At 46.7% G+C, this 14,980-nt stretch overlaps 2 protein-coding genes across 4 annotated transcripts in view; both read right to left on the bottom strand.

Annotated features, from left to right (window-relative positions):
- The window catches only part of TAF3 (TATA-box binding protein associated factor 3), a 124,468-nt gene extending 121,967 nt beyond the window's left edge, over positions 1-2,501 (bottom strand). Inside the window, exon 1 of the mRNA XM_054399669.1 lies at positions 2,336-2,501. Within this exon, the coding sequence (XP_054255644.1) occupies positions 2,336-2,501 (166 nt within the window). The remainder of the gene's footprint in view (positions 1-2,335) is intronic.
- Positions 2,502-6,309: 3,808 nt separating this feature from the next.
- Positions 6,310-14,860, bottom strand: ATP5F1C (ATP synthase F1 subunit gamma). 3 transcript variants are annotated; one of them, XM_054399486.1, is made up of 9 exons: positions 14,786-14,860; positions 13,946-13,980; positions 12,894-13,025; positions 11,298-11,502; positions 10,699-10,842; positions 9,769-9,833; positions 9,082-9,237; positions 7,812-7,908; positions 6,310-6,452 (listed from the first exon to the last, which is right to left on the bottom strand). In XM_054399486.1, exons 1-9 carry the CDS (start codon positions 14,827-14,829, stop codon positions 6,449-6,451), a joined length of 882 nt encoding a protein of 293 aa, XP_054255461.1. In that variant the 5' UTR covers positions 14,830-14,860; the 3' UTR covers positions 6,310-6,448. The 3 variants fall into 3 exon arrangements, with proteins under 3 accessions (XP_054255461.1, XP_054255460.1, XP_054255462.1); XM_054399485.1 differs by lacking the exon at positions 6,310-6,452 and adding an exon at positions 6,535-6,998; XM_054399487.1 differs by lacking the exon at positions 6,310-6,452 and having other exon boundaries at positions 7,808-7,908.
- Between the last annotated feature and the right edge of the window lie 120 nt (positions 14,861-14,980).

The raw sequence follows: 14,980 nt of genomic DNA, 5'->3' as shown, positions 1-14,980 counted from the left end.
CATATTCAGGCCTTGCAACAATCCTGACATCTTCATTCTCCCCATGTACCACCAACCCCACACCCTTCCTGACCCAAGACATTTTTAGCCTCTTCTTGACATTCCCACAGCCAGTAGACCCCTACCACCCTGTCATCCCTCCCAGCCAGCAATACAGGCTCAGTGAGCAATCGGTTATCCTTCTCTCTTATACCCCATATTCTGCAGGTGACCAGCCAGTCATCTATCCCTCTCAGTACCTCCACTGAAGGTTCTGTAGGGACACAGACAACCCTGAGGGACACATGACTTCACTTTCTGTCTCACTCTCAGACCAAGCAGTGATACTTGTTGTCCCTTCTCCATCCTGTCCACACACTCCATGCTGCAGTATGACCCAGCCAGCAGCCCTCATATTGACTCTCACACCTCTCTTCTTTCTTTTCTCCTAACTGATCTAAACTCACTCCTCCTTCAATGCCCCCACCCCAGCACAGCCTCACCTCAAATTCACCAAGGCCCTGGACATCCTGCCCTCCACCATTACACCCAGCTCCTTCTGCAATTGCCATTGCAATGGCAACTCTGGCAAACTCCAGTCCCTTACATATACAGCCAAACCTTTTCCACTGTATCCACACAAGGACACTCACACCTCATGACACATGCACTGAAACTATCTCCAGCCCCATCCTTCCTGTTCTTTACACACATACTCCACACTTCCCACATGCAGCCCCATCACCCTCCCATGTCCTTGTGCCACAGCTCCAACTCCCCCCCCAAAAAACACTGTAATGTATTCCCCTCTTCACATGCTGCAGCCCCACATCGCCCCCACATTCCCAGCCCCACAGTACCGTCACTTTCCTCTCTAGACACACACCTCAGCCTCATGTACGTGGCCCCATATATATCCCCAGCCTCACATACATGGCCTCATGCTGCCCTGGTACAGGGCCAATCCCTGACCACCCCCATACAAGTGCATCCCTGACACCAGGCACCACAGCTGCACATCATCCCTATACATCTCTGATCCAAGGACCTCCAGATACATACTAAACCCAGAACACTCCAGACCCAAGATAGCATTTCTAGTCACATCTCTTCCTATCCATGCGGATGACTCCACTTACCCCAGGCACACCTCTCAGACCCCATGCACTGCAGCTCCATCTCTTCACTACTTCCATGCACTTCAAACACATACATTACATCCCCAGATGTGGCGTTAACACCACCCACTTCCTCATCCCATACACCTAGACCAAATCTTTGGCCCTACGGCTTCAGCACTTCCCCTTGTACCCATATTCTGTACCCCCACATATACATCTCCACCACATAAGCTCCTCAGCATTCCCTGAGATGGGATGGCCCAGAGATGAGTTAGGACAACACAGCAGCATCTCACCCAGCAAGAGAGCTGGCTGCTCCTCCTTCCCTACCAGCACACCCTTCTTCCCAGACCCAGAACACTACAGCCCCAGCATAAGGGCGAAAAACCTCATCTCCACTCCTGTACACAGACAACTTACCAGCCTGCATGCTATAGCCAGAGAAATGGGGGCAACAGCATCCATCTCCCCACACTCCAGACCCACTGCCTTAGAGTTCTGTTTCCCTTAAGTCCACAGCCCCAAGTCCTCGCCCATGCCCACAGGCCAAACCTGCTGCCCCACAGCTCACCACCTCTCCTTCACACTACGACCCTTGTGCATCAGTAGTGCCCCACAGCTTCCACTCTCATCCTCTCAGGCCCTACACTGCTCCACTGCCCAGCTCCCCTTGATCTTCCCCTAGCAGGAGTACCCCACAGCACCTACCACTGCCCCACAGCCTGAGCCCCCTAAGCCCCTTCAGGTCCTCACCTCGCTGCCACAGACTACTTCCCAAAGCTCTCTCACCACAGAGCTGGCCCACAGACCACCTCCTCATGCCTCCACAACACTGCCCCATACCCTGTGGTCTTTCTCATTCTCACACCTCGCACCCACTGCCCCCCAGTACTGCTCAAAGCCGATTTCCCTAAGCTCTCCTGCACTGCCCCAGAGCCCACGTCTCCATGACAACCCCCTGCAAAGCATCTTCACTGCCCTCCCCATATGTCCACAACCTTCCTCCCCACAGACACTCCTTCCCACGGCCTACAACACTGCCTCAAAGCTTCCCCTCATAGAATGGCCGAGGCTGACAGGAGCTTACGGAGGTCACTTGGTCCACATCCCTGATCAAGCTGAGCCACCCACAGCCGGCTTCCCAGGACCGTGTCCAGACGGCAACGACTGCGTCCTTTCTCACAGCCCTTCTCCCCACAGCACTGTTCCCAAACCCCGGCCCAGCTTGCACTCACAGAGCTCGCAGTAGCGGTGGCAGCCCCGGCCCAGCCCCTGCAGGTACCGCTGCAGCACGTCGGTGAGGAGGTCGCAGGCCGAGACCTGTACGGAGTCCCAACCCAGCGCCTGGCAAATCTGCGCCACCGACACCCGCAGCAGCCACCGCGAGTAGGTCTCGCACATGCCGGCTCGGCTCGGCGCAGTGCCGCCCGGGCCCGCCGCCCGCCCTGGGCCGGGAGGGCTGAGGGAGGCTCACGCACAGCCCGCCGCCGCCGCCATCTTGGCGCCGCGCCGCCGCACCTCCCCTCCGCCCGCGCCAGGCCGCACCGCTCCAGCACTGAGAGTATCGAGCGGGGCCCTTCGCAAGCGCATCGAGCGCTCGGCCGTCGGCAGGGCGGCCGGGGCGGAGGGGTTATGACGGCCGGCGGGTTTTGGCGCCGAGTTCAAATTCTCCCACAACCCCCAAAATCGAGGTTATTTACAGGAAAAGCTGGTGTCACCACCCGCTTGGAGCGCTGGAAACTGGCGGGCTCTGGTCCAGGCTTTCCCAGAGGCGAGGAACCGCGGCTGCTCCCCTACCTCCGCAGGCCCAAATTAATCGAGCAGGGGCTGTATCCGTGAAGTGCTGAACCAGGACCCCGGCCCATTGTTTAAAGAACCAGCAATGCCGTGTGTTAGCAAGAACTCTCGGCCAAAACAGTTTATTTGAATCTCTATTTGATTATTTTTAATTAATTTTCCCCCTTGTCAGCCCTCTGCAGCCGTTGCTGTCACTGGGTTTTCCCTCCACTGCCAGACCTAACAGCTTGTACCCACAGACATCAAATGTTTACAGTGTCAGACCTTGACATGAAATCTTTAGTTTTGGGTGAAGCCCTTCAATTACTCTTCGTGGTAATCCTGGCAGCTGGTCACTTTTTGGTTTGGAAATAGCAATTTCAAGCTGTCAGGCCCAACTCTGTCATTCCATTCCATGGCCATGCCATGTCACGTATGGACAACACTGCATCAGCAACCTCCTGTGCTCAGGTGGAAGCTGCAGAGTCAGGCCTGTGCCGTGAGGAATAGGAATTCAAGAAATGGGAGAAGAAATTTAAGTGTAGCAGAATCCTTTGAGTGTGAAGAGACTCTTCAAGGACACGGGAAATAACCTGATTTAAGATGCTTTAAACCAAAATCACCTTAAATGCCAGATAACCTACAGAGGATTTTTCCTCTTTGCAGAAAAAAAAAAAAAAAGCTACTTTGCTGCATTTTTCTCCTTTATTATATCAACAATTCCTCCAGAGCTAAGAAAAAGAAGACTTATAAATGTCTTTTGCAACTGCAGGTTTTTGCATGTGGTGGAACCACAAAAGAAAAAAAATATTTTTAAGAAACAGTGTGAACCAAATATAATTTTTGGATATTTTGAGGAGTAAAACTTTCCAAGGTGACCTCTGTAAACAGATGAATAACTAATTACATATAAGGCAAAGACTGGGTGAGCAGTAGAAACATCAGCTTTGGCAAGAAATGTAGCAAAACTGGCAACAATGAAGAAACAGTGTTTATATTTTTTCAGGAAAAAAACCCCAACAAGCGGGGAAAGGATTAAATTGGTGGCAAAAAGGAATATCCAGAAACAAAAATAACGGTTCCTGAGGGGTGTAGGAGGTAGAATGAGGAGCAACAGAGTAGTTGTCAGTCAGCAGACACCTGGATGGCGAGACCCAAAGAGTGTTGAAGAATGGAGTTAGATCCAGTTGGTGACCAGTCACAGAACAGTATTTGGGCATGTTCTTCGTATCTTTACCAAGGATCTGGCCTGAGGCGATTGTGTGCAGTATCAGTAAATTTGCAGGCAGCACCAAATTAGGCAGGATTGTTGATCTACTTGAGGAAAGGGAGGCTCTGCAGAGGGATTTGGACAGTCTGGACTAGTGGTATGAGGCCAACAGTATGAGGCTTAACAAAGCACTTAGGTCACAACAACCCTATGCAATGCTCCATGCTTGGGAAGTGGCTGGAAAGCTGCCTGTCAGAAAAGGACCTGGAAGTGCTGCTTGACAGCTGAAGATGATCCTGCAGTGTGCTCAGGTGGCCAACAGCATCCTGACCTGTATCAGGAATAGTGCATCCAGCAGGACTAGGGAAGTGATTGTCCCCCTGTACCCTGGTGGGGATGCATGTCAAATACTGCATCCAGCTTTGGACACCTTACTACAAGGACACTGAGGTGCTGAGGCAGGTCCAGAGAGCAAGTCCTATGAGGAACAGCTGAGGGCACTGTGATTGTTTAGCCTGGAGAAAAGGTGGCTCAGGAGAGACCTCACTCTCTATAACTACCTGAAAGAAGGTTGTAGTGAGGTGGGTGTTGGTCACTTCTCCCAGGTAACAGGATGAGAGGAAACAGACTCAGGCTGCACTAGGGGAGTTTTAGGCTAGACATAAGAAAATTTTCTTCCTTGAAAGGGTTGTCAAGCCCTGGAACAGGCTGCCCAGGGAAGTGTTTGATCCCACCATCCCTGAAAGTATTTAAAAGCTGTGTAAATGTGGTGCTTAGCAACACAGCTTAGTGGTGACCTGGTAGTGCTGGGTTAATGGTTGGACATGAGGATCTTGAGGTCTTTTCCAACTTCAGTGATTCTCTAAGAAGGGAAGACTGCAGGTTTGCCAGTTGCAGAAAAGATTTCCTTGCTTAGCCAAAAGGAATTGAAGGACACATTGCGTAGGAGCCAAAGAAGGAAGAGTCAGATGTGCTGGGAACATCAGGAACCCTGATGAACCTCACTGGCTTGGCACAAAACCTCAAACACTGTGGAAAAGCTTTGGCAGTAGGGGAATGCACCTTGGCTTAAAAGTCCTAAAGTCAGGACTTGGTGGGAAATGCAACAGAAAGACAGCAGTAGCCCTAAATTCCTCCTTAATGGGGATGCAGTTTCACATGGGAGAAAACAGAGAGTGGGTACATTAACAGAGGAAAGGGGGAACATAAATCTCCAGAATTGCCTCAAAAGATGGAAGTTGTATAAGCCAAGGGGCTCTCAACTGTAACTGTGAGTGAACTACAGTCTAATATCTTTCTGGGCTTGCACTTTCAAAGCAATGTTTCTCCCATTTGCGTAGAAAAGAAAACCAGACAAAACATGATTTTACAGGAGTTCTAAATAAAATCCTAAATAAGAATGACAGGCTTCAGATTTTGAGAACTGGGAACTGCACAGATCAGGGACTGCTCCAGTCACAGTATCCAATGGCTTTTTTGTCTTCCCATTTCTTTAGCACTCCTTGAACTCAACCACTCCAACCAGTGAACAGTAGCAGCATCAGAACTGTAGTTCCTTAAAATAAGTCGTTAGAAGCACTTTCTAACCATGTAACAAATCTTCTCCAGGACAGTCTCTCATCTCCCTGATCCCACCTCAGGTTGTGAAACTGCTTCCTTTAACCGTGTGCACTGCAGGGTACCATCAACACCTCACTTCATTACCCAAACAGTTTGCCTCTAAGGAAACACTAGTTTAAGCTGAGCACTTGATTTCTTAGCTCCATCTCAGCTGGAGAGGGTGGCTGCTTATGCCTGTCCTCATGTCACACTCACAGATGCCTTGAAGCTCAAGGCTATTTACAGTCTTTTCAGCTTTCTTCTGCAAACCCTTTGCCTGTTTCCATCACATACATCACCAAGCTCTTCATGGCTCTCGTTTTGTCTGCCAGAGTGTCAGCTACTTCCATGGTTACACCACACCATAACTTTTCTTCTTTACACTTTTGCTATGCTCTTTATTTTTTACATTTTATCCTTTCTCACACTCCTGAGCACTTTCAAATGCAAGGAGAAGATAGCCAACCTCTTCTACTCTTCAAATGAAGCAACACTCCCTTCTATGTTGTGTGTGCCAAATAAATGACAAAATGCACAGAACACCCTTGTAAAAGGTTGTTTTGAAGAGTAACCAAGTCACACCCAGCCACTCAGACACCAAGAGCATTTGCTCCATGGTAATACCAAGAACATTTGTTTCATGTTGGTGGTTTATTGTAAGAATTTACAGATTTCTGGGGCTTTACCACTTCTTCACAAAATAATAGAGCTGTGTTAACAGAGACACAGGCAGGTTAAACCACATGCTCAGCAGAGCTCCTCTTCACCTGTAAGGAAAATTGAAGAAAAACGTTTTAAATAAAATAATCAAAAGGATTTTAATTGTCTCTGCCAATTTAAATACTTCAAGTCACAAATATTCCTTACCCCCTCCTGCCAAAGTCTATTTTTCCTTTAAGGTTTGAATTTTGGATATGCCTATTTAGCTACAGAAATCTCTCTAGGTAGAAGATCTTATACAGAAACATTTTGAAGTCATTGCATAAGGTCAGGACACTATAAAAATGTAAAGATAACAGCAAATGAATTCAATAACACATAAACACAGAAAATCCTGTCAAATGCGGATGGACACTTGTATGGATGTATTTTGATTACAATTACTGAAGGATTTCTTGTTCAGACCAATTCGAACTAGCAATGAACAGTTTCCCAGCTCTTTGGGAAGGGAAGTTTGACCAACAACACTGAATTCTGACTTCCTCACTTGAGGTTGAGATTTTCTGTGTTAATTCCTTTAAAAACACAATCTAGTTTCTATTTGTAACTTTACCTCTCCTGGATTTGGTTGAATCGCTTTTTCCGATTAATCCCTGGTTATGGTATTATGAGAAAAAACAGAACAAGCAGGTTAGGAAGCAACTCATGCAAAAAAGGCAAAATAATGCACATATTTATGACCATGGATGCATTGTGAGGAGCACAATGCAGCATCTTCCTGCCATATGGTTGGTCTTCTAGGCATTATGTAACCACACAGGATATTAACACATGTATTTGCATCTGAAAATAGCACAAATCTTCAACTGTTAGACATAACCCACATCAGATACATGCAGTTACAAACTGTGGTCTAAGCCGACACATTTGTACCCTGTAGGACACACCTTCACTAAACTTCTCATGGAAATCAGCAAAATACTCAACTTAGAAGCAAAACACACATTCAGTAGCAACAGAGTCTGAAATTCTCTCCTCTTTCTGACCGCATCCCCAAATTCTCAGCTTCTGAATACCACCACCAGGCTGACTGACCCAAAAGCATGTCAGTCACCTGAGATGCTTTCCCCTACCCAACACTACTGGGCTTTCAGCAGAATAGGAGGAACCCAGGTAGAAAGAAGAAGGGGGAAACTCACTTGGAAGACAAAAAGGAGGAAAACCACCCCCTGTTCAGGCAAGGGTGTGTGTTGAAGCTAAAGATCCATTTTAGCTTTTTAACTTTATCTAGCCACCAAGAAAGACCACCAAATTTCATGCTTGTTAGTAGAACTGTGCAAGCTCATGAGCTTGGGAGTCATGCCACGGACTGTCCCAACCTTCCCTGCTAACTTGAGTGAAGCAGAATGCACAAGCGTTACACCACTTTGCAGCAACCCCTGTTTTGCATCTGAGCAGGTACTCACAGAGCAGCAGCACCAGAGATGATCTCAATAAGCTCCTTGGTGATGACGGCTTGACGGGTACGGTTGAATGTTAAGGTCAATTTGTCAATCATCTCAGCTACAAAAAGAAATTAAGGTTGGAATTAAACATATATAAGCACTCAAATACAGACAAAGTATTCACCAAGCTGTGTGGTGCAGTTGACACACTGGAGGGAAGGGATGCCATCCATGGGGACCTTCACTGGCTCAAGAGGTGGGTCAGTGTCAGCCTCATGAAGTTTAACAAAGCCAAGTGCAAGGTCCCGTACCTAGGCAATCCCAAGTGCAAATACAGGCTGGGAGGAGAATGGGTGGAGAGCAGTCCCGAGTAGGACTTGGGGTGCTGGTGGATGAGAACCTCAGTATGAGCTGGCAATGTGTGCTTACAGCCCAGAGGGTCAACCAAATCCTGGGCTGCATCAAAAGCAGTGTGTCCAGCAAGTTGGCGGAGGTGATTCTGCCCTGCGGTCATGAGACCGCACCTAGAGTACTGTGTCCAGCTTTGGGGCCCCTAACACAAGTATACAGATCTGTTAGACTGGGTCCAGAGGAGGGCCAAAAGGTGATTAGAGGGCTGGAGCACCGCTCCTATAAAGACAGGCTGAGAGTGTTGGTGTTGTTCAGCCTGGAGAAGGATCAGGGAAGACTTTAGTGCAGCCTTCTGGTACTCGAAGGGACGCTAAAGGAGAGCTGGAGTGGGACTTTTTACAAAGGACAAGGGGTAATAGCTTCAAACTGGAAGAAGCTAGATTTAAATTAGACATTAGGAATAAATTTTTCACTATGAGGGTGGTGAGGCCCTGGAACAGGTTGCCCAGAGAAGTTGTGAAGGTTCCAACCATGGAAACCTTCAAAGCAAGGTGGAATGGGGCCTTATGTAACCTGGTCTAGTAGGAGGTGTCCCTGTTTAATAAATCTAAGCAGATGATCAGGACTCTTAGGCACTTCTGATTTTTCAGCCCCCTACAGATAACACTGCTAGCAGACACTCTAAAAACCTGGTGATTTGGCTTGAAGCATCAGCATTAGACATTTGAAAAACAGCTGACAGACCAGTAAATGCCACGGTATGACATAGCTTATTTTAACTCAATGCAAGTATGATTTGCTTTTAAACGCAGAGGGCATCACCTCTTCTCTAAATGGAATTAAGAGAGTAACCAGCTCATTTTTCATTATTTTGCAAAGGCAAGTTAGTACTTCCATGCAAAGCTACCGAAGCTCCAGGAAGCTCACAGTGCAGACTTACAAGCATTCTTGCTAGCGTTGTCCATAGCGGTCATCCTAGCACTCTGCTCGCTGGTGGTGGATTCTTTCAGGGAGTAGTACAGAATATTTGCTAGTGTGAATTCCTGGTAGTTTCTCAGCACATCAGCATCAATATCATCATAGATACTCAGGCTTTCTGTAAAACAGGAGAGAGTGGACTTGAAGAAGACCTGTTTCTCTCCTTGAGTACAGAGGATCTCTGTCCTATATGTTCTTCCATAACAAAATTTTAAGTAGCAGAGAGCCTAAGTATTTTCTATCTTTTCATTCAATTTTAACAATAGGAAAATCAGATTCTGACCAAGGTCAAACACATTATTGGTGTATTGGGAAGTTTGATCTTCCCATACGGTGCTGTAGAACTATTCTGGAGGGTTTTCACTGCGTAGTGCAAAATGACTCAATACCCAGGCTGTTAAGGGCTCAAAACACTGTAACTGATGAAATTTTGCATATGCTTAATTCTTGTTTGAGAGACAATCTCAAACCAAGATTAGTTCAACTATTCTTTTTAACCTCCTTGCCCCGCAGCACCTTGATAGGTCAGCCTTGGATTGCCAAGATAAAACAATCCATTAAACTTACACTACACACATGATGCCCCCACATTCCGAGTTCTTATTAAGGGATTTATCACTTAACTGCTGGTTGCTAATTCACTGCTTACCAGATCCAGCAACTGTTTCAAGGGAGAAGATGGGTTTCTCATCAGTCTTGTAGGAGATGACAGACCTGTATAAAAACAGTGTAACAGGTTTAGTTGAACTAAAGAGTTTAAATTGAGTGCTTAAGATAAAATTAGAACAGACAAGTTGTGGCATTCCAATTCCACAAAAGAAATCCATGTTTTCTGATAATCCTGATGAAGACATTTCAGACACCATGTGCATATAAACATGTACTGATTAGATACACCAGCATCCACTCAAGTCAAAAGAGAACTCCATTCACAGTTATTACAAAAGGCCACAAAAACAATCTGAGGGCTGGAGCACCTCTCCTACAAGGACAGGCTGAGAGAGTTGGGATTGTTCAGCCTGGAGAAGAGAAGGCTCCAGACTGAGTTTACCGCAGTCTTAAAGTACTTAAACGGGTCTGTAAGGAAGATGGGACAATTATTTTAGCAGGGGCTGTTGCAACAGGGCAAGGGGTGATGGTTTTAAACTAAGAGGGCAGATTCAGACTATACCTAAGCAAGCAATTTTTCACATTGAGGGTGATGAAACACTGCCCCAGGTTGCCCAGACAGGTCCTAGAAGCCCCATCCCCGTCAACATTCCAGGTCAGGCTGGACAGGGCTCTGAGCAACCTGATCTAGTTGAATATGTCCCTGCTGATTACAGGAGCATTGGACTAGATGAGCTTTCACAGCTCCTTCCAATCCAAAGAATTCTATGATTCTAGTGAGAAAAACCTCAAACGACTCTTCACACAAAACAAAATGCCCTTGCTTCTCATGAAATAAAGTAAATGGGACAATTCAGTCAATTTTCATATTATTTCATATTTCATAGAAATTTCATACTTCATTGGGCAAACACGCTCCTTGAAGCCTCCTACACAGTATTTTCCCTGTGCAGTTTCTGCTGACTCTTACCTGAACCGATTGTAGATGACAGAGCCTTCATCAAATTCATACCCAGAGTTTAACAACTCTAAGGCAATGACTGAAGCATCTCCAAAGCTTGGAGGTCTCCGTCCCACTTCTTTGAATGTCAGCAGGAAATAATTGCTATGTGTCCTGCAGTAATATCGAAACTGTGTTAGAACAAGTAGATGCTCTAAAGCACAACTACGGGGCAGCAAGAGGCAACAAGTTCAGTAACTTACGCTGGTTCAGAGCCAAGCATTTTGCTGAATTTGATTCTGACATATATTTTGACTTTTGTTTTAAATTAAATTATTATGATAGCCACAGGATACACGCATACGCTTGTAGCGGTATCAGTGTTGTTAACTTTTCAAACCTTTATTCCAAAAATATAATGGCATATAGTGGTTTCACTAACATGCAGATGATCAAAAGCCATCTTAGCATGCCTGCAAGTTTAGGGTTTGTTTTTGTTTAATTTTTTTTTTTTAAAGGGACACAAAAATGCAATTGTCTGTGAAGGCCATGTAGATCTGCAAGAAGTCTTGAAATTTATACCACAGAAAAAAGCCAAAGCCAGCAAACCACGCCCTTTTCCTGTTTACCTCTGAAGCAGGCCTCTGATCTTGTCACCTACTCCAACCACCATAACCTCTTTTCCTGCATTTGTGAGGTTAGTAATCTCATTCTTCAAGGTTTTAGCAACAGATGTATGGATAGCACCACACAGACCTCGGTCAGAGGACACACCAATAAGGAGATGCTTCTTCTTATCCTCAGGTGCCTTTATTTCTGCTTTTTCATACAGAGCTTAAAAAAAAAAAAAAAAAAAAAAAGTTATTCAAGGGTGCCCGGAAACAAATCACAGGGTTTGGAAGGGACCTTTAAAGCTTATCTAGTCCACTCTCCCCTACAGTCTGCAAGGACACCTTCAACTAGGTTGCTCAGAGTCTCACCCAACCTGACCTGAAATGTTTCCTGGGATGTGGCTTCTACCACCTCTCTGGGCAACCTAGGCCAGTATCTCACCAACCTTGCTGTAAAAAAATTTTTCTTAGATCGAGTTTAAATCTCCCCTCTTTCAGTTTAAAACCATCAGCCCTTGTCCTGTCACAAGAGGGCCAGATAAAGAGTCCCTCCTTGGAGCCTTCTCTTCTCCAGGCTGAACAACCCCAACCCTCTCAGCCTGTCCTCAGCAGCAGAGGCATTCCATCCCTCTTTTTACTATTGTGGCCATCCTCTGGACCTGCTCCAACATGTTCATGTCCTTCTTGTGCTGAGCACTCCAGAGCTGGACACAATCCCACAGGTGAGGGATTTCACCAAAGCAGAGGGAAAGAATCACCACCCTTGACCTGCTGCCCATGCTGCTTTTGATGCAGCCCAAGTTACAGTTGGCTTCTGGGCTGTGAGTGTGTTGTGTCCAGCTTCTCATGCACTACCACTACATCCTCCACAGGGCTGCTTTCAATCCCTTCATCCCGTAGCTTTTATTGACTCTGGGAACTGCTCCAACCCAAGTAAGTGCAGGACCTCGCCCTTGGCCTTGCTGAACCTGAGGTTCACATGGGCCTGCTTCTCAAGCTTGTCTAGGTCATACCAAATAAAATGTATCAAAATACCTTTAAAGTATTCTAACTAAAATAATTCCTAGAGGGGTTCCAAATCACAGGCTTCTGATTTTTTTTTTCTGAATTTTGTGAATTTTATCTCTTTCAAAATCAGTCTGCACATGATCTGACCAGAGATGACAAAGAAACACTTCCAAGGCCTGCCACACCTCTGATCAGGTATCATACAATGTGCTGTTACTCAGTTACGTTCACTCTCCAAGTCCACTGGCTCAAGTGCATGTGCAGCCAAGTGTTAGCAATAAGGTTTGGCAGTAGCTGTAGGTACTACAGAGATAGGAGCCAACTCCACTGAGAGATAGAAGCAGGCCAGAAATTCTGAGTTATGATCCTTTTATGGCTAAAAACCCCCAAAGTTGAAGATGTAAAATCAGAAATGATGACTTCCGCACTAGAACTCGTAACAATCATCATCTATAAATTCACAAGGAACAATCAAGCTGGTCTAGAGCTGCAGATTTGTTTGGAAGAAAATTACCAAAAGCTTAAAAAAGTCTAGGCATCTTATGACCACCATGAAAGCCTTCCTCGTCTGTTTCCTCATCGCACAGCACAAGATCCTTCTCTCACCCAGTGCTCCTGTTCCATAGATTCTTGCAGGTTTCAGCTCCCTCTCAGCTCTAGCATATTTTGCTGCAGAAACCATCTTCATGGACTTGGTAATTTTCTGGATGTTCTTGATGGACTTCAAGCGCCTGGTAACTACAAGGTTAACAGTTGAAGGTCATGGGCTTTACTCAGAATAAAGACATTAAAACAAGCAACAAAACACTAGCAACAGCCATGAAAAAATACCTTGCCAAGTTCCTCAAAGAAGAAAATAAATAATGCACAAATAAACTTCCTAAAAGACCTTAGCATTTACAGTAGGAAGGCAGTAAGGGTAATAATCCGACTAACCCAAATGCCTCTTCACAATAGATGTGTTTTTTTCCTTCAGACATAACATTTATTTAATGTTTAGCCCAACATAATATATTTCTACTGTTTCCTTCCACTTCTACCTGTTTCACAAGTATATCATTTGAGGTATAGTGTCATCTCTTCCCAGATGACAAGGAGAGAAAACAAACAAAAGAACTCATAGTGTGAAGACACAGAATAAACTTCCTCCTCTATTTAGACTGTGGAAAAGATTCATGCAAATACTGGTGGGAAAAGAGAACAGGTGCTCCACAGACAAGCACAACTCCAAAGCAATATCCCTGTAGAAGAACCTGCAAGGAATGGCTTAAAGAAGCATTACCAAAGTGGTACCATTCAGTCAACCTTTTTTTCACCAACACTGGACAAATACACAGAGAAATAAACATAACAGAACATAGAATAATTCTTAAAGGTGAACAAAAAAATAACTGTTTTTAGTATTATGATAGTCATTTTGGAGACAGGAGTAAGATCACAGTGGACTGCTGAAATGACATCTGAATTAGTGCTAAAACTATTTTAAGCAAAGCCTTTTCTAAAAGACACTTGTTCAATACAAGAAATGCTAGAGGCTCATACAGCAGTGTCATGGTGTGTCGTGATCAGTTTAGTCAACAGTGGCTAACTCAAATTATAACATATGGTTTCCCTGCAACACTTTCCCTCTCTCAAAGGCAAACAAAACCAGTACTTACTGTCCTTTAGAGTTGCCATATTCCTTACTTGGCCCCTAAAAATTGAATGCAGGAGAAATTAGACTAGTTCACCAGTTCCCTAGCAAACCAGCACCTATCAAAGACAGGTCCCATTCAGAGGGATGAAAATTGAATTGCTGTGGCTGGGACAAGCCACTCTAAACCACGCCTTGTATCAAGACCTTCCTCCCTTCTCCTAAGACACCATGTATCATTTAATAAATTACTCCCTGCCTTAGATAACGGCACAAGGCAAACGAAGGCTTGACAGCAGGGCATCGGAAGGGCCCAACTTCCAAAGAAAGTGCAACTGTTCTATAAAAACGACTGAAAAGACGCAGAGGTGGCCACGCCGTCTCCTGACAAGAGCAGAGTCTCCTTGCAAGGTCTGTCGCCTGCGAAGCCGTCCTTTTCATTTCTCCTGCCTCGCCCATTCACCCTATCGGCCTCTTCCCAACGAGCTCACGTCTCCCCCTCGCCCCCCATTCACAGAATGGCTGCTAAGAGGACGGGGCCTCTGTCAGCAGCAGGTCACCGCCGGGGGCAGACGCCCCGGGGAGGCCGTTTGCTCTCAACGTCAGGGTCACCGCTCCTGCGGCCACACCGCAGCCCACAGCATCTCGGGGGCTGACTCTAGCGGCGGCCCCGCCACCCCCGGGCGTCTCACGGCTGAGGGGAGCGTTGCCTCTTCAGCCCCAAGGGGCTCGCCCCTGACGCCCCGCCACCCCGCGGGGCCACCCCGCTACCCCGCGGGGCCGCCCCACCGCTTGTCCCCCAGCACCGGAACGCATCCCCTCATCCCTACAGGACTCTTCTCGGCCCGTGTCCCCCCCCCGTTACCATTGCGGCTGGTAAAGCGCGACAGCAGCCCCCCGGGCGAACATGGCGGCGCCTCCACCACAGCCCCGCTGAAGGTCAGCGCGCCCGCACCGCGCTTGCGCGCAGCCGGGAAGGGCGGGGGCGGGAATTGATTCCGGGGTGCAGGCGGGCACATCCGCGTGGGGGCAGGGACAGAGACGGGGGCCCGGCTAGGGC

The sequence above is a fragment of the Indicator indicator genome, chromosome 3 (assembly GCF_027791375.1).
Source record: "Indicator indicator isolate 239-I01 chromosome 3, UM_Iind_1.1, whole genome shotgun sequence".
NCBI classification, from domain to species: Eukaryota; Metazoa; Chordata; class Aves; order Piciformes; family Indicatoridae; genus Indicator; species Indicator indicator.
This window is presented reverse-complemented; position numbering and strand designations above follow the sequence as displayed.

Excerpts from the sequence above, each read along its gene's own strand:
- ATP5F1C (XM_054399485.1), bottom strand. The coding sequence starts at position 14,829 with ATGTTCGCCCGGGGGGCTGCTGTCGCGCTTTACCAGCCGCAATG. Across the intron at positions 11,503-12,893 it reads CTATGGAACAGGAGCACTGG|CTCTGTATGAAAAAGCAGAA; the intron begins GTGAGAGAAGGA and ends TTTTTTTTTAAG. Across the intron at positions 10,843-11,297 it reads ATCAGAGGCCTGCTTCAGAG|GACACATAGCAATTATTTCC; the intron begins GTAAACAGGAAA and ends ATATTACTGCAG.